This window comes from Rhamphochromis longiceps, linkage group LG23, assembly GCF_057381845.1.
Source record: "Rhamphochromis longiceps isolate RC_006_pf linkage group LG23, R_longiceps_female_GT1.1, whole genome shotgun sequence".
NCBI classification, from domain to species: domain Eukaryota; kingdom Metazoa; phylum Chordata; class Actinopteri; order Cichliformes; family Cichlidae; genus Rhamphochromis; species Rhamphochromis longiceps.
Genome location: NC_140578.1, coordinates 24194330 through 24216200, shown reverse-complemented (window position 1 = coordinate 24216200; position 21871 = coordinate 24194330). Strand labels below are relative to the sequence as shown.

Below are 21871 nucleotides of genomic sequence, written 5' to 3'. Positions count from 1 at the left end.
GCAAAAAAAATCTCTGCGTTCTGGATATTTTGTGACCACAAAGCAATCCTGTCAAATTATGACCAGTATAGCGTGCTATGTTTGTAAGGAAACTTTCATGGTAATCACCTGGTAGCATAGTTTTTGTAACAACATGTTTTCTCACTCACGCAGAGATGAGAAATAGCCATGGTTATGTAGCCATAACCACCAGGGCCAGAGGAATTTTAGCCGGTTAGCTTCATCAGGGAATCGAACACCTAGCATGGCTCTGTCAAAAATTAGCCATTAGGTTACCAGCTAACTTTAGCTAGCTATATTTCAGCTTGATATTTATTATTGGGTGGCTGTAGCTCAGGTGGCAGAGCAGGTCAGCCACTAATCAGAAGGTCGGTGGTTCGATCCCAGGCTGCATCCTGGCTGCATGCCAAATGTCCGGCAGCCTCGCCTCTGTCAGTGCGTCCCAGGGCAGCTGTGGCTACAATGTAGCTTGCTATCGCCAGTGTGTGAATGGGTGGATGACTGAATGTAGTGTAAAGTGCTTTGGGGTCCTTAGGGACTAGAAAAGCGCTATACAAATGCAGGCCATTTATTATTTACAAAGGAAACACAATCATGTATGTCAGTCTTCTCATTCTCACCAAAAAAGTACTTTGCAAATCCCAAACTACTAATTCAAGAAATCAAAGCTGAGAATCCAAGAATAAAATGTTATAATATAAGCCAGTGTCAAAGATTTCTTTAACAGCAAGGTGCAGTTTGTTCTTCTGAGACACAAATAAATAATAATAATAATAATGGATACTTTATTGATCCCCATGGGGAAATTACTTGTTTTTCTCTGCATTTGACCCATTCACTCAGTGAAGCAGTGGGCAGCCCACTAAGCAGGCGCCCGGGGAGCAGTGTGTAGGGACGGTACCTTGCTCAGGGGTACCTCAGGGTAGCCGTTAAGTGGATTCGAACCGCCGACCTTCCGATCATGGGGCGACCACTTTACCTACTGCATACTAGAGGATTCATTGTCATGCAATATTTTAAAAAATTACTTAGAATTGCTTTAGCAAGATTTAATTAATAAGTTGTAGAAGACACTGGTAGGAAAATTTGTTCCCTTTGGAAACTAAATTGCCCGAAACTTTCCCACAAAAAGTACCCACTCCAGTGCAAATACTTCTAGAACACTGCTGAGGGTCCTTATTTGTTAAATTCAGAACAAATGCCATTATAAAAAAATCTAGCATAAAATTAAAGAACAGCAAAGTTCTGTGTGTCCTCTCAAGCAACTCAAACAAAACCTCACCATGTAGACTGTAACAGCCAAGAGCTGTTTTCCCAAAGATTTCTCTGTGTTCACATTGCTCTAGAATTATCTGCTACATGGACACAACCGCCTGTTGCAAGTGAAAAAAATAGATTTCCCCACTGGTTAGAGAGTGATTACTGGAGGTTGCTGCCTGCTGCCAGGTGAAATCGATCACAAAGAGAGACCAAAACCCTCCTTATGATTGTTTTTGTCACGAGCAAATTGCCTGTAGTTTGCATTGTGGTTGCAAGGAGGTTGCAAACTGGTCTCTAGGCTGGGGCCATCTGACTCTACATTGCCATGCATCACATGTTTGGCAGTTAAGTAAAGCCTCAATAGAGCTGGAAATACTTTTTTCAACCAATTGCAACTCTTTTGCAAAAGGATTGAGGTTTAAAGCATTTTAAAATTATATTTTCCTTATATCAGACCTGCGAGCTATGCTGTCGACTTCTACATGACAGCCTCACGCTTGTGATCCTAGACAAACCTATTGGCTTTCATTGTTGTTTCCCCCATGTTGTCCTATAAAGTTTCACACCACCTTGCACCTGCACCGAAAACCTGCAGTGGAAAGGTGCTTCCTGTTTTTAAAGGCCAGAACCAGCAGCTCTACAGGACAGTTTTGTCTTTTAACCTCAGACATATACAGTTTCCCCCCATTTACTTGATTTAAATGACAGTAACAGTGAGAATGACAATAATTATCAGTGCATTGTGTGAAATAAGTGATCCAGAAGTTAGGAGTTTATGTGACAATATTGCTATATACAACGAATGGTTTATAACTGAAACTAATGAAAACAACATTATGTTAAGTCCCTTACAACATGTCATTCATACACAATCAAATTTAAGTACAAACATATCAATCACGTCTCCAGCATTTTGGAATACAACAACAGTGAGCCAAACCAGTATACTTATCTATTAAGTATTAACTTAATAGAGACTGGAGCTGTCGCCAAGCCAGGCAAAATTATTTTGTGGACCTCACTCAGAAAACAAGAACTACATAAATAGAAAATTTACCTCAAAGTTGAGTTCAGTCCTCGTCCCATGCCGCATATCTTTATTTGACAAACAGCTAAAGCATAATTGACATTTTGCAAAGCGAGCAGGTTATTTTTGAATGTGTCTTTTTATCCGTTTCTATTTTAGTTTACGTTATTTTACATATACTTTACAAATGCCATTGATAACCACTACAAATAATATAAATAAAACTTCTTGCTCTTCATGCTCGCTATTCAGCTTAACAGCAAACAGCTGCGACACTGAGCTCCTCCATGAAACTTGAAGTGTCAGAAGGAGTGATGATAGAGGAAGCAGTATTTCACTTAGTTTACCGTCTACTTTTAAATTCCATCAAGCTCTTGAAAATGCCCAGAAAAGATATCCGCACAATACAAAAAAGAAATATTCCCTAGGTTATCTGCACAGTGCAGTACACTTTATTGTTGTTTGATGGCATTATCCTCATAGGATCTTAAGTCTTTGTTCTCACAGTCCTTCTAATGAAGTGAAATATGGGAGGGTGTCTTTTGGTTTAGTTTTTTGCTTTGAAAATGGAAGAAATACCTGTGTTATTTCTCAAAAACCTTGGGAGGAGAGCAAAACAGTAAGTCATGAACCTGAAGAGCTTCACACAAAAGGGCTGTCCGATCGGAATATGTCTGAGTAGCTCTTGCCGTTCATGTGCTCAGTGTGACTCTCGATGCTGTAGCATCGGTGGACTTCGGTCAGCGACGACGCCACGTAGGAGGCCGAGCGGAAGATGTCAGCGTTGGCGAAAGTACCGACAAACTGCATCCGCTGTTGATTCCAGTATCTCCGGAGAATGCTCTGAACCTGCAAGAGGAGGAACAAAGACGATGAGAGAAAAATCCGTGCTGGTGGTTGGACTTATCTCCAAGGGCGGTCCTAGCCTGTTTGGTGCCCTGGGCGAACACTCGCTTTGTGCTCTATTTGGAAGAAAACAGAGCACAATTCATGCAGTCGGGGTCAGAAGTTCACTTTCACTCATCATGGGCATGACTGTCATGGCAATGATGTGCTTTTAATGATTTCATTGAACTGTTCTTTTTCCAGGGTAGAGTGATTGCACAGCATACATATTTCATAACTTAAAAAAAACAAAACAAGAACAGGATAAACAAATTTTAATTTATTTTTGGAATTTCAAGAACTAGAAACTACTGAAACATCAGCATCACTGTCCACAGTAACGCCTGTTTTACATGGGCTGAGCTGACCAAGAAAGACATCGCTGTTCCAAAATCGACACCTTTAAGCTAGACTGAGATTTGCAGCTGCTCACATTGACGAGCAAAAAAGCTTCATGGTTGGATTAAAAGATTGAGCTGTTTGGCCACAGTAACAAGAGGTATGTTTGGAGGAGTAATTGTGAGGCTTTCAAAGCTAGGAACACTGTACCAGCTGTCAAGCACAGTGGTGGTAGCATCATGTTCTGGGGCTGTTTTGTTGCCAGTGTTGCAAAAAAGTTTTGCACAAAATGGTTGGAATAGTGAACGAGAAGTACTACCTCCAAATTAATCAACTTCACCTCAAATCAAAAGCTAGGCAGTTAAAACTTAGACACAGTTGGGTGGGTCCAACAGGACAATGATCGCAAACACACATTAAAACTGGTTTCGGAATAATTAAAGCAGGCTAACATCAAGTTTCTGGAATGAGTCAAAATGTACATTTTGGCACTGTGTGGTCAGAGAAAACTGTACACTCAAACCTTTTTTTCCAAAGTCATTAAATGTGTATACTGTACAGTCACAAAGTCTTTGAAGAAATCCTCAACCACAACGTTCGTGCCCAGCATGAGTCGATGTGTTTGAGCATAGCTGCACATTTTAACTCCAATCACTCGATTCATTATAACATGAGAACCTTTTTTTATTTTTGTGATTTTGACTCTGTATATAACAACAGTGGTTCTTAAATCAAACAATCAAGAGGTGATTAAAGTGCAGACTTTCAACTTTAATTCAAGGGGTTTTACAAACATTTCTACATTAACTGTTGAGGAATTACAACAATTTTTATACACAGTCGCCAATTTTCATTTAAGTTGAACAAACTAAGGTAATTTTATATGTAAAGGAATTGTTTAAAGACTTGGATGTAATCAAATCTATAACTCATGGACCTCACTAAGTGCCGCATTTCATCCCTCAATATGTTTTTCTTGGCTTTAGGTCAGCTAACTTATCATCTGAATAATATCCAGTTTCTTTAAGACTATAGCTCTGCAAACTTAAAGATTACTCCTGCTACTCCTATCAGCAGTCACATCGTCAATAAACCAGTCTCACTAATGATGGTGTCCTTCAGAGCAGAATTTTCTTTGACCGCTTAGTGGGAATTCCAGGGAAAAGCTACTAGCAAATGGAAATCTGCCCCATAACTTTCATCTGCTTAGCATGCGCACACCAGCTCACCCTCATCTTCACCAGACTCTTCAGCCTCTCACTGAATCAGGCAGCCATCCCATCCTGTCTAAAATCAGCCACAATCATCCCAGTGCCGAAGAAGTCTCCCATCTCCAGCCTGAATGATTACCGCCCTGTGGCCCTCACACCGGTAATCATGAAATGCTTTGAGAGACTAGTCCTTCAGCACATCAAGGATTACCTCCCCCCAGAATTCGACCCCCACCAGTTTGCATACCGTGCAAACAGATCCACAGAAGACGCCATCGCCACAGCCCTCCACGCTGTGCTGAGTCACCTAGAGCAGCGGCAAAGCTACGTCCGAAAGCTCTTTGTAGACTACAGCTCAGCCTTTAATACAATCATCCCGGACATCCTCATCACCAAACTGGTCACTCTTGGCCTCCCTCCTCTCATATGTGCCTGGATAAAGGATTTCCTCACAAACCGGCCCCAGACTGTAAGACTCGGCCCTCATCTCTCCTCCACTCGCACACTGAGCACCGGCTCCCCACAGGGCTGTGTGCTGAGCCCCCTCCTGTATTCTCTCTACACCCACAACTGCAGTTCGACCCACAACAACACTCTCATCATCAAGTTTGCTGATGACACCACGGTAGTCGGACTCATCTCGAAGGGAGACGAGGCAGAGTACAGAGAGGAAGTCCTGAAGCTGGCAGCATGGTGTTCAGAAAACAACCTGACACTGAACACTAAGAAAACCAAAGAGCTCATTGTTGACTTCAGGAGACATAGCACCGACTTGGCCCCCTCTACATCAACGGGGAGTGTGTGGAGAGGGTCCACACTTTCCAGTTCCTTGGTGTCCTCATCTCTGCTGACATCTCCTCGACAGGAAACATCTCAGCGGTCATCAAGAAGGCCCAACAGCGGCTGCACTTCCTGAGAGTCCTCAGGAAGTACAAGCTGAACTCCAACCTGCTGCTGACCTTCTACCGCTCGTCCATTGAGAGCCTGCTAACCTACTGCATCACGGTATGGTACGGCAGCTGCACCAAAGCAGATAGAGTGAGGCTTCAGAGTGTGGTCAAGACAGCACAAAAGATCATCGGCTGCCCTCTCCCCTCCCTGATGGACATTTATTCCTCCCGCTGCCTCAGCAGAGCAGCAAACATTATCAAGGACAGCTCCCAGCCTGGCTTCAACATGTTCAGCCTGCTTCCCTCAGGGAAGTGCTACAGGTGCATCAGCACAAAAACCCACAGACTCAAAAACTGTTTCTTCCCCAAAGCGATAACCACCCTGAACTCACACATGCACAGATAGCACAGCCCCCCACTTCCCACTTCCTCTAAGGTCCACCACTGTGCAATACCAATTCTATGTGCAACAACTCAACTGTATATACATAACACTATTTATTACATATCACTTACGTCTTGTATATTGTACATTTTATATGTATGTATATATATATGTTTTTCCCTATGTTACTATTGACCATATGTACATAACGCTGCAGAACTGTACCCCCCCAGCATGTTTACACTGAGTAGGAGATGCTCTGTATCTCATTGTACAACTGTATAGTGACAATAAAGGCAATTAATTATTTTTTATGGAAGAATCGGCAACTGTTCATTTATTAATTTGCTCAATTACTCACCTCCCCGTTGAAGAAGCAGAATATTGTCGAAACCAAGAGACCCTGAATAAAACAAAGAAAGTTTATTACGTAAAATATGTGCTAATATTAACATTATTATGCCTCTTTCTCCAATGCATGGACTGACCTGGTAGTGCATCAGGATGTTCATGATGTAGTGATAGATCTCAGAGTGGCCATCAGGTTTATATGGGAGCAGGACAAACTGGATACCGAGAAGAGGGATGAGAATGAGGGTGGCTCTCACAGCCCTCATGTAGAGGCTGGATTCGGCCTGGTGTGTCACTCGCAGCTTGGTGATGAGAACCCGAACGATGTTCAGCAGGAAGAAAAGGTTCACCTGGAGTCAAAGTAGGCACACACAACTTTTTATTGAAATATCAGACGCAGATTAAAAGGACAGGATAGTTCTTATCAAGTCAACACCGAAAGAAAACCTGTGCCAGACCTTCAGAAAGCCTGCTCATAAAGCAAAATACATAGCGTACAAGATATAAGGACAATAGGTGGTTCTAGAGTTTTATAAATTAGCGTATATAGTGAAGTACACCATCTTAATTCCTTATGACAGCTTCCACAATTTTACCTCTTTACCAGATAGATGTGTTGTTTTTTTGTAAATTTCTTTTGACCCCTGCCTTCTTTAACATACCTTTGCCTCCAAGTCCATACTTTCTTCTTAATACAGCTTGAATTATTTTGTGCATTGTATATCATCAGTGCAATGTTTACATCAAGTCAACTGAAAATTGTCAAAGTTTGTTGGTCATAATTTACTTTAGCATATAAAGTGGTATTGTTTGCTTTCAATGCAGTTGGTATGGAAGTACTGGGAATCAATGAACTGGTTCTTGTGAAGTGCTTTTCTACTCCACATAAGTACTCAAAGATTGGAAATGCGTCATTCACCCATTTACCTCTTTTCATATGCTCCGTTCTATATAACATTAACACTCGCAAGCAACTTGGAGCTAGCATCTTGTCCAAGAATATTTGGATAGCCAGAGATCAAATCCCCAACCTTTCATTTAGTAAGTGAGCTACTGTACCCTCTAAGCTACAGCCACCCAGGTTATTTCTGCATGAGACAGATTCAACAAAGTGCTGGAAACACTCCTCAGAGATTTTGGATCCATGTTGACATGACAGTATGACACAGTTGCTTCAGATTTATCAGCTGCACAGCCCAAAGATGCTCTGTTGGATCGAGGTCTGGTGGCTGTGCAGGCCACTAGAGTACAGTGAACTTATTGTCATGTTCAAGAAAATATACTGAGATGATCTGAGATTTTTTATTCTGCAGTCATCAAAAAATGTGTGCACTGTGGTCATAAAGGGATGGACATGGTCAGCAGCAATACTTTGGTGCTTAGGGGCCCAAATGTGCAAAGAAAATATCTTGAATATCATTACACCACCATCAGCAGCCTGACACATTGATGTAAGGTGATCCTATAAGGATGGATTGTAGACTCGGTTTCCTGTTCTTAACTGACAGGACAGACTGGTGTGGTCTTCTGCTGCTATTAAGATGCTCTCCTGCGTACCTTGGTTGTAACAAGTGGTTATTAGAGTTATTTTCCTCTTCCTGTCAGTTCAAAGCAGTCTGACCATTCTTCTCTGACCTTTGACATCAACAAAGTATTTTCACCCAGAGAACTGCCGCTAACTGGACATTTTCTCTTTTTCAGACCATCATGGTTCTTTGGGAAAATCCCAGCAGATCAGTAGCTGCTGAAGTACTCAGACAAGCCCGACTAGCACCAACAAACACGTGAAACAGAGTTTAGTACTCACCACCAATGCAGCACAGATGGGTCCATGGATAATGTAAAGCAAGGAAGTGTTTATGGTGCACCTGTGAGGGAACAGATCAGATCATTATATCCAGATGGGATGGGAACACGTGATATCTGTTGAAAGGATGTGTGAATCCAAAGACTCACTTGTCACTGTAGTAAAAGTTACGCGCTATTGAGTATATCACTGCCGGCATGATTGGAAAGCCTGTGAAATCAATAATGTTGAGTGACATTTGTGTTTGATAGCCAGGAAGTATGCACGCATAAATATTCACATGTCTTTAACTTACCCCAACCCAGCAGATAATACCAAAGGAGATGCTGTTCTTCTGCAAACACAGCCACAACTATCAGAGTATGCAGGTAGATGCCCTCACAAAGCATCCAGAAGTAGTTACAGCTCATCAGGTACATATGGATAAACTCCATCAGTGTGCAGCTTATCTGAAGGAAAACAAAACGTGTTTTTACACGACTCAAACAAATGGAGCCTGAGTTACTATCCAATATAAAAGGTGGAAAAGCAGGTCACTCACAGAGTCAGCATATTTGTGTCCTTGCTTCGCTAACATTGTGAGCACAATAACGGTCGCAATCGAGTTAAGAATGAAGGAGAGAAAGAGGTTTTTGTGGAGAGTTATCCTTTGGCAGCTCAGACTCCTGATGGTTATTAGAAAAGAAGACACATTAGATTTTTACTTTTGAATCACAGATTTGTCCATAAGGTCACAACAAGCACCACTGAGACACCGACCCCATCTCCCCAGTCAAAACAGGTCCAGGCATCATGCCAAAAACTGCATCAGAAATGGACGGATGTTCATGCATAGATGTATATTGTTGCAATAAGGAATGCATTTTGTAATTTATTATTATTATTATTACTTAGGGATTTCTTTCTAACAATTTCGGGCACTTTCAGATGTCAGCTTGATAGCCTTTAAACAGCTGTTAACTGCTGTGAATGTGCAAGATCTAAATCTAGTTTCTCCTGCATTGAAAGTTAGTAATAACAAACTAATAATGTTATCTAAAACTTGGGTTTCTAAATGGCCCTGATGAGATAGGAAAATTAAATGTATTAAAGCTACCAAGAAGAAAAACAATCTATGGCAATTTAAATTGTGGAGATTTAAGGGAATAAAAAACAGAATTTAGCAAATTCTATGGGACATGAAATACTGGGATTGAAAGTTTGAAAATTTTTTAGTAATTAACCTTTTTCTTTAATTTAAGTCTCAAGACTTTTCAACACATTTATGCAGTTAACATAAATTTACAATGAAACTTGGTCTCATTTGTTGTATGTGACTTGTCTCCATTGACTCCTTGCTTTCTGTTGTCAGCATTACAAGCCTCTGCTACTTATTACAAAACAATTCAGAGTGAAAATGCAGAGAAGATGGGTACACTGTTATCATAAGGGGATAGACATTGTCAGCAACAATACTCAGGAAGGCTGTGGCGTTTAAAAGATGCTCAGTTGTTACTAAGTGGCCCAAAGTATGGAAAGAAAATACCCCCACACCATGACACCACCACAAGCCTGAACTGCTGATATTAGGAAGGATGGATGAAAGCACGGATATGCTTTCATGTGGTTTTCATCATTCTGACCACACCATGTTAATGTCAAAGCAGGACTCATCAGACCAGGCAACATCTTTCTTTTTCTTCTTTTATTGTCCAATTTTGGTGAATTGTAGCCTCAACCTCGTGTTCTTAGTTGACAGGAGTGGCTTACAACTGCTGCTGTAAATCATCTGTCTCAAGACTGAGGTGTTTTTCTGCATAGCTTGGTTACGACAAATGGTTATTTGAGTTATTGTTGCTTTCTTAGCAGCTTTAAGCACTAAAGCCATTCTTCTCTCAAGACATCGTCACCCAGAGAACTGACTCTATGTAAACTCTAGAGATTGCTGTGTGGCAAAAAGCTGAGCATTTTCTGAAATACTCAGTCCCCCCTGTCTGGCATCAACAACCATATCACATTCAAGTTACTTAAATGAGCGATCCTCAGTTTTCACTTCAGCAGGCACGTCTACACGCCTAAATGGATTGAGTTGCTGCCACGTGATTTGTTGCCAAGATATTTGCTTTGCATTTGAGTTCTGTACCTAATAAAGTGGGTGTACAAAATCTTAACTAATCACAGTAAGAGCAATACAAAAGATAAAATATAAAATAATATACTATAAAATATAAACAAGAACAGTGCCAGACTTACTTAAAATGGAAAAAAATTCCCAGTGAAATCAGCAAAGACAGCAGCGAAAGTCCATGACCGATCATAACCAAGTAGAAGTGAGTCATTGTTGCCTGCTACAAAACACAATACATACAGGTTTGCATTAATTATTGGCTATCGACTTCTATTGTGCTTTACTGATTTTATTGTACTTTGGTCACTTTTACCTCTCCGTGATGTGTGAAGTTGGCTTTGCAGTTTGTGTAGTTGGTCCACGTCCTGTTGCTCTCCGGATGCCGTGCCCACTCTCCAGTCTCTGTGCAAACTTTTTGAGCCATCACTGTGAGCAGATTTGAAAATAAATCGTCATTTTATTATGTTGATACTTTGGGACTGTTGAGTTTAAACAGAAGGTGGACAGCAGAGGGGGAGAGTGCCATCAAGCTAAAGGAGGAGTCCAGGCTTGGTAACCCTGTGGGACTTCAGAAGCAGCTGACAGGTACCGACAGGCCAAGCAGGATGTAGCCCAGGCAGCAGCCGAAGCTTTAATTCAAACTGCATAAAAGTTCGAATCATTTATTGATTGACTGATCGATACCGTCTATAGTGATTTTACAGCTCTCAGTTTAACAACCCTAATGACATAAAGGAAAAATAATGTGAACGCTCAAGGTTAATGACGTTATATGAAATCACAGAGGGCACAGAGATTTACCGTGTGTATCAAAATCATCAAAGTAGTCTGGACAGTTCTGCTCTTTAACGCCAGCTTTAGTTTCATCCCAGCACAGCCAGCCGTCCCACGTCATGTTGCACATCGGCTCCGCTAACAGAGGCAGAAGACAGACCGGCAAAATCACGTTAAAGAAGAAAGGCATGAAAGTTCAGTTCTGCTTTTCCTTTCATTTTAATTATTTTTATAGTCATATTAATAGATTTTAGTACTGTAATACAAAATACACAATTCTTTAGGTACATATACAGATTATACCTGCAGCATTTACTGCATTTATGCAGAACTTTTACATGCCATTGAGTATTTTTATGGTGTGATACTGTGCATGTCTACCACTGCTCACCAGTCGTTTTTGTTTTGTGCTGCGACTCTGTTATCCTCTGGAAACATCTGTACTGGGCCATGGTGATTTTAGACAGTCTCAACAGATCTCCATGGTTCACTGAATGATTCGCTGGTTCCTTGTGAGCGTCTTTAGCTGTTGCCTCCACCAGCATCTGGAAACACAAAATTTGCAAATGTCAAAAATGTGTAATTCAACCATTCGAGCTGGTGTTCCTCAACTCGTCCCATCCTGTTTATCTCTCATACGGAGAACCTATTCCATAAAGCACCTTTCATGCTATACTCAAAGCAAAATAATTGACTTTTTATACATAATTTAGCCATCTACTCAACTGTTATCCCATACGTTTAGCTTGGAAGTTATACTCTTACAGTAAAAAGCTTTAGTTGCCAGACAGAGTTTCTCACATTGGACTCTATTGGGCTGTAAAACAAGCTCATATCATGACCCCTCCACCACTGTGCTGACAGCTGGTATGAGGTTTTTGGCTTTGTGCATTATGGCCAATCATCGCCACTGGTCTCATCTGTTCAAAGGGCACTGTTCCAGAAGTTTGGTGGTTTGTTCCGGTGCAGCTTTACAAGCCTAAGCCGAGCTGTTGTGTTAGTTTTAGAGAGAAGACACTTTCTTCTGGTAATCTTTCCAAACAAACCACACTTGGTCATTCTTTTTCTAATTTTAGTGTCTTGAACTTTTACATTTAACGTGCTAACTGTGGCTCCGTTTGTGATAAATAAATACTGACACGATGTAAATTTGTCATGTTGTGAGGTTGTATTTACCTGCTGAGCACGAGAATATTTTTATTGAGAGGTGAAACCCTAGAACCAAAAGAGACTCTGCTTTCTGTTTACTGTGGCTGTGCTCTGACTTGATCTACTACAAGTTCTGTAACTTTAGGGAAGCAACAGTCAATCAAAAGAGCCAAACTTAGCCAATAAAAAAAAGAGTTTACTGTATTTTGACAGAGAGTTGTTTGTTAGAAACAACGAGTTTGCATGAAGTTTATTTTAAATAGCTGAGATTATTTTTCAAATGCAAATTCAACATTCTGTGATACATCTGGGAACATTTATCTGACATTAAAAAAAGGAAAATGCTCTCAAGATATATCATTTATTCCAGCAGGGCCAACTTATCATTTTCTTTACTAAAAAAAACCTTAAAACATCAACTCATGGTGTGACAGTTAATGCTCAACTCATAAATATGTACCAGACTGTTGTCCCTGTTATCAATAGTAAAGGAAAACATTTAAGTACCTTGTTGAGGGAGCACAGGACCAGGAGTAGCACGATGTAGCTCAGATCCATGTGCGCTCTGATCTTCATACGTTTCCTAAAGAAAAGTCACAAGAGTTGCAGCTGAGGAAAGAAATTTCTCCAAATATGCACACAACATATTACAGGTGCTGGTCGCATACAGATTAAAAGCATAGCCTTTGGACACTCGCCATTAGACTGGACGATATTTTTATACTTTGTTAGATGTTATTTTTATTAGTGTTGGAGGAACAGGTAAAAATGTCACCACTATCCCAAATAGTTTTCTCCCAAAGGCCCGATAATAACAACAACACTTCCTGAGCTGCAGCAGCTGCTGGGCTGATCCAGCACACAATGTGCTGACAGGAGCTGGAAACAAACTCACGTGCTCTGTACTGCCAGGACCATAAAATAACACATTTAGCATTAAAATTTGGTATCTTCGTATTATTATTTTTACTATTAAATTTGTAATTTTGCCTTCTAATTATCTTTCAAAGCCAATATCAGGTCCCCCATCCTTTGAAACTGAGAGGGAAATGCTTGTAGCTTCATGTTTTTAACTTGTAATGAGCAGTCCTCTCCTTTTTTGGACGATGAGGTTACAGATTTGACCTGTTGCTTCCTCCGTTCTCCCTTCCTTCCTTCCTGCATGCTTATTAAGCACCGTGAGCAGGTTTAACCAAAGTTTAGCCAGAAGACATCACCACGTCAAATACCTGTACAGTTGGTGTGGCAGAAGCTCTTGAACCTAGTGTGGTTCGTACATTAAAAAAGCATGTATCCTTCAGTCAACAAGAAGCTCAGTTTTTCCTGACACATGTAGTGCTGTGCAAACGTCTGGAGCCCCTCATTTCTTTCTATTTTGCTTCCAAGGAGCCAGAAATACATTTTTGGAGGCACAGTGGCTGCTTTTTCACCCATTTTCAGAAGAATGCTTTTTTTGTTTGTTAAGCTACTTCACAATCATTCAAGCACAAAAAAGTCTCCTAACTCAAGGGATGAACCAGTGTTGTGGCTACATAACACATAACTCAGCAAAGAAACCATTTTAAATTGTATCTTTAGGCACTTTGTTGTTAGCAGCCTGTCACAAAAACACATCGTTTGTTCACATAGCTTTAGTTGAATCTATAAAAAATGCCAAAGATAACACAGTCTGACATAACATTGTATTTTTGCAAGAACAAAGTGATTCTCAAAAAGCTGTTACTTCAAAATTTCAGCATATCTCAGCATATTGTGCAGTGTGTCAGAGGACAAAAGAAGTGGCAGGTCTAAAGAAACAAAACTATCTACAGCAGATGAACAGGATGTCATTTCACATACAGTAACAGGAAAAACCCCAAAGTCCTGCATTTCAGCCAGTGGTGTTGGAGATCTTGTCAAAATTAATGAATTACGAACACAGAAAAGTACCATCGTGCAAAACCATCTTGAAAGCATCTGATTGGCAGCAGCTTCATTTTTTAGCATGACAATCATCCCAAACACACTGCCAATGCAATAAAATCATACTTGTATAGAAAAACACACAGTGGAGCTCTATCAGTCATGGATTGGCCTCCCCAAAACCTGGACCCCAGCATTACCGGAGCAGTGTGGGATCATGTTGACAGAGAACAGAACAAAAGGCAGAAACATCCAAAGAAGAGCTTTGAATTGTACAAACTCTGTTTTTGCCTTACACACTGTAATTACACGTTTGTTACAATAAATCCCTCCACCCATTTCCCATTTTCCTAGAAAAATATAAAGAAACGGGGATTGGCTCATGACTGCACAGGACTGTAGCATAGAAGAAGCTAACATCAAAGCAGCTGCTACTTAGAGATATTTTAATTTAACTACAACAACAACTTTTCTTATGTTTGCAAGACTTTTTTTTAAATTCACTTTTTACCTCACTGCAAACTGTGGTTGAACATATGTATAAGAATATATTTAGTATTAAAAAAAATTAATAATGCAATAAAAACTGAAATATTAAATGCAACAGTAAATACATCAAGGGGAGAGAAAGGTTAATAAATAGAGAAGCAAATTAAAACATAAATATTAAATTTATGTCACATAAATTAATGCCTATAGCCTACAGCTTAAGTAAAAGTAACTTACCATGCCAATTTTGATCTTCACGCAGGCCTTAAAGGGCCAGAAAACTGTACCCTAACAGAAAATATTTTAAATCCTCTTAAATGTTTCTTGCAGATGCTAATAGATGAAGATTCACGTTTGTAACTAAACTAAATAACAGGGTTAAACCTGCTTTGGCAGGAAAAAGTCAAACGTTGAGCTGGGTAGTCTAAAACCAAAGTCTGTGTCTTCGGTGACAAAGGCGTTGCACAATAACTTTAAAGCTGTTGATTACATTAAAGCATTTGCACCACCTCATAAACTGTCATTAATGAGTCTACCTTTCATATCTACAGTTTAATGCAGCACCAGAAAGTCTCTCTCGACATCAAACTCTTTCTGAGTTTCTCCTCTCAGTATGTCAGTGTCATACAACCCATCTATAATCTTGCAGCACAAATGTAATTAATTTCCACCTCCTCTGGCTGCTAATTCAGGAAATCTTTGTCACTTTAACAGATTAATATCCTCTTGAACACACCCAAAAAAAGGGAAAACACTACATGCAGTATGATTTCCTGCTGCTATGCAAAAAAGACATCCAATATCTATTCGTGCAGTCACTCCCTTGGTGTGTAATCCATTTGTGTGAGAACTCAGAGATTTAACCACTTCTACATGAGAAATGCCCTTCACTGAAAACACCGTCCTGTCCTGGAAATCTGTGTTTTTCCCACTCATGCTATTGCAGCTTTTTGTTAGGTGTTACAGAAAGCATATACAGTCACCCGCCACTTTATTAGGTACACCTGTACATTTCATCGGCAGTAGCTCAACATATTTAGGTGTCCAGACCTGATCATGACAACCTGCTCAAGTTCAAATTGAGCAACAGAACTTGGAAGAAAACAATTTTGAATGCCTCGTGGCTGTTGGTGGTCTGTGAATTTCAGAAACTGCTTATCTGCTGGGATTTTCCTACACAACCATCGCTAGGGTTTACAGAGAGTGATCTGAAGAGGAGAAAATATGCAATGAGCGGCAGTTGTCTGAGTGAAAATGCCTTCAGAGGAGAATGACCATCCTGCATAACTTGTTGCCAGTGTTGGGACTAACGGGTTATTAAGTAACGCGTTACAGTAACTACGTTATTATTGTGGTAACGAGCACAGTAACTAGTTATTATGCCAAAATCAGGAACGCGTTACTCGTTACTGGGATTTAGATAGGCTCGTTATTCGTTACTTCGTGTGGTGGCTATCGCGGAGCTTCCACAGATTCAGTAACATTAGCAAGTGGTGGAGGCCAGCAGGTGGATGAGAGGAAGGGGAGGGAGGAGGAGGAGAGACCTGAGGCGGCTGCCGGTCCGAGTGTCAGGTGAACTGAACTTCAGGTAAGAAGTTATAATGAAACCAGGAGATGTCCTTATTGAATCATCAAAACTGAACAGGTGATGGAGAAACAGGTTTACCTTTTAGGTGACATGAATGAGTTGAAGGGAAGTTATGAACGGTTTCTGAGAGACAAATAACCCCAGGATCCTTTTTTATGTAGCTGACAGCTGGTAACTGTGCAGGGGCGGGTCTAGCAAAGTTTTGCCAGGGGGCCAGGTAGGGCATTAACAGGGAAAGGGGGGCACAAAGAAGTTAAAATTAACTTAAAACCAAAGTTACTTTCCCTAGTAACTAGTTACTTTGAAAGTAACGAGTAACTTGAAGTAACTGAGTTACATTTGATAGAAGTAACTAGTAATGTAACTAAGTTACTAATTTAAAGTAACTTACCCAACACTGTGCTTGTTGCGACCAAGGTGTGCAGAAAAGCATCTTACTAGCAGCAGAAGACCATGTTGGGTGTAACTCCTGTCAGCTAAGAACAGGAAATGTGGCTACAATTCAAATTTACCCCAAGTGGAAAATAGAAGATTGAAAAATGTTTTTTTCTCTGATAACCGCATTTATCCATGCTGCCTCGTATCAACAGTCAGGCTGCTGGTCTTATGGTGTGGGGGATAGTTCTTCGGCACACTTTGGCCCCCTCAGCACCAGTTGAGCATCATTTAAACACCACAGCCTGCCTGAGTTTTGTTGCTGACCATGTCCATCCATTTATGACCACAGTGTACCCATGCTTGACATGCTATGAAGTCAATATGGCCCCAAATCTCTGAGGATTGTTTCCAGCATCTTGTTGAATCTATGCTAGTAAGAAGGCAGGTCTGAAGAGAAAGAGTCCAGCCCGGTACTAGCACATGTACCTAATAAAGTGGCTAATAAGTGATTTTACTGCATCACTTTGGTAAGTCGGTAAATATGTTGTGGACTCATGTCACACCATAAGCTCCCACCAACATTTTAAACAGTTCAAATTGGACTTGACGTTTGTTTGTTTGTTTTTTTCAGCTTGTCTTTTAATTCTTCCACATCATTCACACATTTTAATTTCTTTCTGTGCTCGTGCCTGATATGACAACAACGTGACATTAAGCAATGAACATTTTGACCCGTTTTCAGCATCTTGACCAGAGTGCAAGTACAAGTTCCAAGAGCTTACCTTCACGCAAAAGAAGAAACAAAACTCAGAGTTGCCAGAGTCAGGAGTAATCCTTCAGTCTGAGAGTTTGGCTTTGCTGATAAAGGAAAACAATGAAACAACCCTGATCCCCCTTTTTTGTTTCCAGGGGCAGATCTCCACTGCTTGTTTCACACCGGAGACACAGGCGACACTGAGCTGGGCTGTCCTGATAAAAACGGACTGACTGGAGCTGCTGATGACATCACACGCTTGTCTGCTGTGACGAGACATCCCAGGAGAGCAACGATGAGCATTACAACGCAGCTGGACATTAATCATATAGATGAAGGATGTGAGGATGTAAGTGCTGTGACTGAACAACGGATTTATTGCTACCTGTAGCTTTACTGCATAGAGAGTTTTATAGCCTTAAGAAATGACTGCAAATGTATAGCACTCATCGGCGACCTTATGATGAGTGGAAGCAGGACGAAAAACAATAAAATGACGCAATATATAATAAATCACTGTGCATTTGGACCTTTTTTATTTATTTATTTAACTGCAGAAACCGAACCAAAGAGCATGAAGGTTTTAATTCCTTAACAAAGGCGACCTCTGCTGGGCAAAAATAATAAATAGAGCCGGCACTCCATACATCCTTGATTTAAATCTATGGGAATTTATCTTTAAACATAACTGAAACCACATCACACATTTGTGTGGAACAAAATCAGTAGATCGAAAGCAATGTGGGCTGTAGCTCATCTTATGTATTAGACTGGTAATCTGTAAGAGCACGAGCTGTTCTGTGAGATTTTACAATTTACATTCACTGACCACTTTATCAGATGCTGGAAACATTCCTCAGAGATTTTGATCGATGTTGACATAACTGTACCACACACTGTGGATAAATATTATACAAGATAATCTGTATGTACATAGAGTTTTGGCCTTTTTAACAAACAGTTCACAGCTGTCAACAGAATTGAAAAAAGGGAACTTCAGATCCTTAAGTGTGAGAGGACAGCGAAGGTTCAGCTTTATTCCAGCTGTGAGAGATGAACTTCACATTTGAGAGACTGTGATGAGTCGTTTCTCTTTGTGATTACAGGAGCTGCCCTCAGATTCAGACCTCAACACCACCCGGTGACAAAAATAAAATCATCCTGTGTGTTCACTCTTTATGCTAAGAAAGTTAAAGGCAAAAAGTTAAACTTGGTTGTTACCTCTGGGGAATCATCGTGTATTTAAGATGACTGGAACACCCCTACACACTGTGCATCAGCGCGAAAGAGCGCGCTATATTGAGTTTTGAGGTTTGTGTAATTTGGCATGTTTTGAGGGTGTAGTTTTTTGTATGGTTTTGTGTAGTTGGTGTGCAGGAGAGTCATTTGTTTTTGTTTTGTGTGTCAAAACAATGAGGGCACTACTGAATGTCACAGTTGCTAACCACCAAAGGCAGATTGCATTTTTAGGTAAATGGTTGTGTACACACTTTGTCTGGGTCATTAACAAGCGTTCGAAGTCTTTTCATTAGTCTTTTTTCTTCTTAATATGTTTAAAACCTAGAAAATAAATTCAGTGGAACACCCCACCCAGTCAACACACACAAGTGGGGCCCAAATGTGGAGTAGCAGGGCTAATATTTGGGGCCCACTTGGGAAACCAGCTAATTTTGTCCTCTGTTTCCATGGTGGCCCAAAATGTGTTTGTCCAATTGGATTAATCAAATCAGGCCCAGCCAAAAGAACATGTGTGTGGCCCAGATGGGTAGAAGCATGTTTGATATTTCGGACCCACTTCGGTTACCCGCCTGGGACCCAGCTATTTTTGTCCTCAGTTTCCATGGTGGCCCCAAGTGTGTTTGTCCAGATGGGATTTTGGATAATACAGTAAGCTATAATTTAAATCACCTGTACAACAAAGACAGTTTATCTTTTTTATTTATACAGACTAATATGAAATTTTAACAGTATGCTTTTTTAATATAATACTTTTTTTGTTTATAACATATTAACTAATATGTCCAATGTATACACAAAAAAATAACAAATCAATGTGATACAGTTTAAAAGAAAAAGAAATGCAGCGAACCACAGCTTTTCACTCATTCACCGATCATTGGTCCTGGAAAAAAAATATTAGTGCCTTTTTTAACAAACAACATCAGATTTACGATACTACTTGAGTTGTTTTGGAGGTTGTGCTGATCAAGTTGTTTGACCCCCTACACTGAACTCACATGGCAACAGAAAAGCTATTTACAAAAGGATTAACCAAGTAGGCGCTCAAAAATCAAGTTAATGAGAAATATTTTACCTTATATCATCTGAATTGAAGACAACTGTTTAAAAGACAGTGTCTCAGTGATGGACAAAGCTTAGAACAGGCAAGTGGTTAACCAGTTTGTTGCATGGTGCAGAAACAATCACCTCATAATGAACACAAAAGAATGGATGATTGTGGATTTCAGGAGGAACAGGAGTAAACAAAGCACGGTTTATATGCTGAGAAAGGAGGGAGAAGTCTGGAAATGTAACAACGACTACATCAAACAAAAAGAGAACAGATTCTACTTCTTGAGGTGTGTGCCAGGTGGGCACCGAATATATAATAGGGCCATCAGATAAAGTTTGGGAACGACTACTTTAATGTCTACACCAAGATGCGGAATATCTTCTCCAAGTCTCTTGTGGAAATTTCAATCTGCTTTCCAGCCATTTGTTCGGGCAGCAGCATCAGAGTCAGTGAGTTTTAAGTCAGTTGTCAGTCAGTTGTAATTAATTTTACCTCCACAGTTTGTACAGTCTATCTAAACCTAGTCACTAAGGTATACCACTCTTGCACAAGTCACTGTGCCCTTGCCATGCGGGTTCCTCCTCTAGCTCTTGCACCAATAAACCTGCCTTTTCTGCCTCTTTTTTCTTCATCTGGCTGGTAAGAGCATTTTTTTCAAGCTGCCTGTAAAGCACAGATATTGACCACAAGAAAGTGAGACTATATTACTGAATCTAAAGACACAGCTGTCGTTGTCTTTTCCCTTTTAAACATGCTTATATTTATACTGTGACACTGCATAAAACCTTACATAAATGAAAAATCAGAGTATAAAAAAACTTAAGTGACTGATTAAATTGTTTGGCAGAACGACTACAGCTGTAGTGAGCATCTGTTATTCAAACATCAAGAAAATATCTTACAACTAATGAGCTTACCATATAGCACTTCAAAAACTTTAAGCCCTCAAAATTCTCGCTTTCCATGGCGCCCAACGAAATTATATTGCCTGAAAAGAGCACTTACAGTAATGAAGGGCATCATTCTTCTTGTGGTTTCATCAACAGTGCTCCCTCCAATCTCTGCCACAACAGCAACCTTAGAACAGACAAGGACATTAATTTTACTGACAGCAGTAGCTTCAGTCACACCTAAAAGAAAACAAGCAGAGCTACACAGTAATTAGACTTAATAATATTCATGCTATTTGACTGAGAGAGAGTTAAGTGTTTGCTGGGCATGTTCTCATTTAGACACACCCCTGTGTGTCAGTTATCTGTTTTGCAGAGAGAGCGATGCTGCTACCAAAGCAAAGTTATGAATAAATTTGCGGATACCTTCCCCGGATTGTTGAGACTGAAATCAAGTGTGTAAGTAACTTTAAAAACTGATCTAACATTGTAGAGCAGCAATTTGGACTGGTCTCCATTTCAAGAGCTTTGCCACAGATTGACCATCAGCCCCAAACATCATCTCTGACTCCCGGTCCCGTGGATTATTCCTCACCCTCTGAGCCACATGCTGTACCATGGCACAAAATGCCAAGAGAAAAGACCAAACTCTAAGGAGAGAAGAGAACTTTTTCGTGTTATTATTGATGATGTCCTGTGTAAAGAAAATATATTATATAAGACATGCAGCCTGTACTGTGGAAGCCGGATTGCTCAGGGGTGTTTTATCATTTGTCATTGTGTTACAGTTTGACCGTGCTATTTTGCTTTGTTTTTTAATGTCAATTTTATGTCTAAGATGTTACGCGACAACGTGTTATTTTGTGTTAAAGTTCTTCTCATGTCGTGCTGCATAAATGCGTTTTAACTGAACATAGCGAGGAGATACCAGACTATCGGATCTTTAAGTCTGACGTAATTTGCTGTGTCTGGGCCCAAACTCTGCTGCAGGTCCATAAGTCAAACGATCACTGCGGCATCACTGAGAGTTTAAAAAAACTGTCTAAATTCTTTCATCTGTAATAAAATTAAGGGTGTGGCTGCTCTACCAGGTGTAACAATTAAGATCAACATCCAGGCATCTATGAAAACAGAATTATGAAATTTTACGGAGTTAGAAGTTAGCAGGTGAGTTAGTTCACTAGTTTCCATCTGAATATAATGTACCATGTTCTGACTGACAGATTTCTGAAACAAATTAAAACATACAGCTCTGCTTCTGACATAAATGAAGACAGGAAAGTAAACAGCAGTGACGTATGTAGGGTTACTGAAGTTGGGCTAGCTGGTTTATAATAATGAGCTACGTGATCGCTAGCAACACAGCTATGTTAGCATAATATAACAGTGAAT

General features: G+C 40.2%; 1 protein-coding gene across 1 annotated transcript; it reads right to left on the bottom strand.

Annotated features, from left to right (window-relative positions):
- Positions 1 to 987: 987 nt before the first annotated feature.
- Positions 988 to 17506, bottom strand: LOC146641977 (calcitonin gene-related peptide type 1 receptor-like). Its single transcript, XM_085398361.1, has 13 exons — positions 17325 to 17506; positions 12693 to 12768; positions 11428 to 11581; positions 11064 to 11174; positions 10576 to 10688; positions 10388 to 10482; positions 8697 to 8820; positions 8451 to 8604; positions 8305 to 8365; positions 8156 to 8216; positions 6486 to 6698; positions 6359 to 6400; positions 988 to 3136 (listed from the first exon to the last, which is right to left on the bottom strand). The coding sequence occupies exons 2-13, from the start codon at positions 12759 to 12761 to the stop codon at positions 2930 to 2932; spliced, it is 1404 nt and encodes a 467-aa protein (XP_085254487.1). The 5' UTR covers positions 12762 to 12768; positions 17325 to 17506; the 3' UTR covers positions 988 to 2929.
- Positions 17507 to 21871: the final 4365 nt, after the last annotated feature.

Coding starts and splice junctions, on each gene's coding strand:
- LOC146641977 (XM_085398361.1), bottom strand. CDS start 12,761: ATGAAGATCAGAGCGCACATGGATCTGAGCTACATCGTGCTACTCCTG. Junction 11,175..11,427: donor GCACAAAACAAAAACGACTG/GTGAGCAGTGGT, acceptor TGCCTCTGTTAG/CGGAGCCGATGTGCAACATG. Junction 10,689..11,063: donor TGATGATTTTGATACACACG/GTAAATCTCTGT, acceptor ATCTGCTCACAG/TGATGGCTCAAAAAGTTTGC.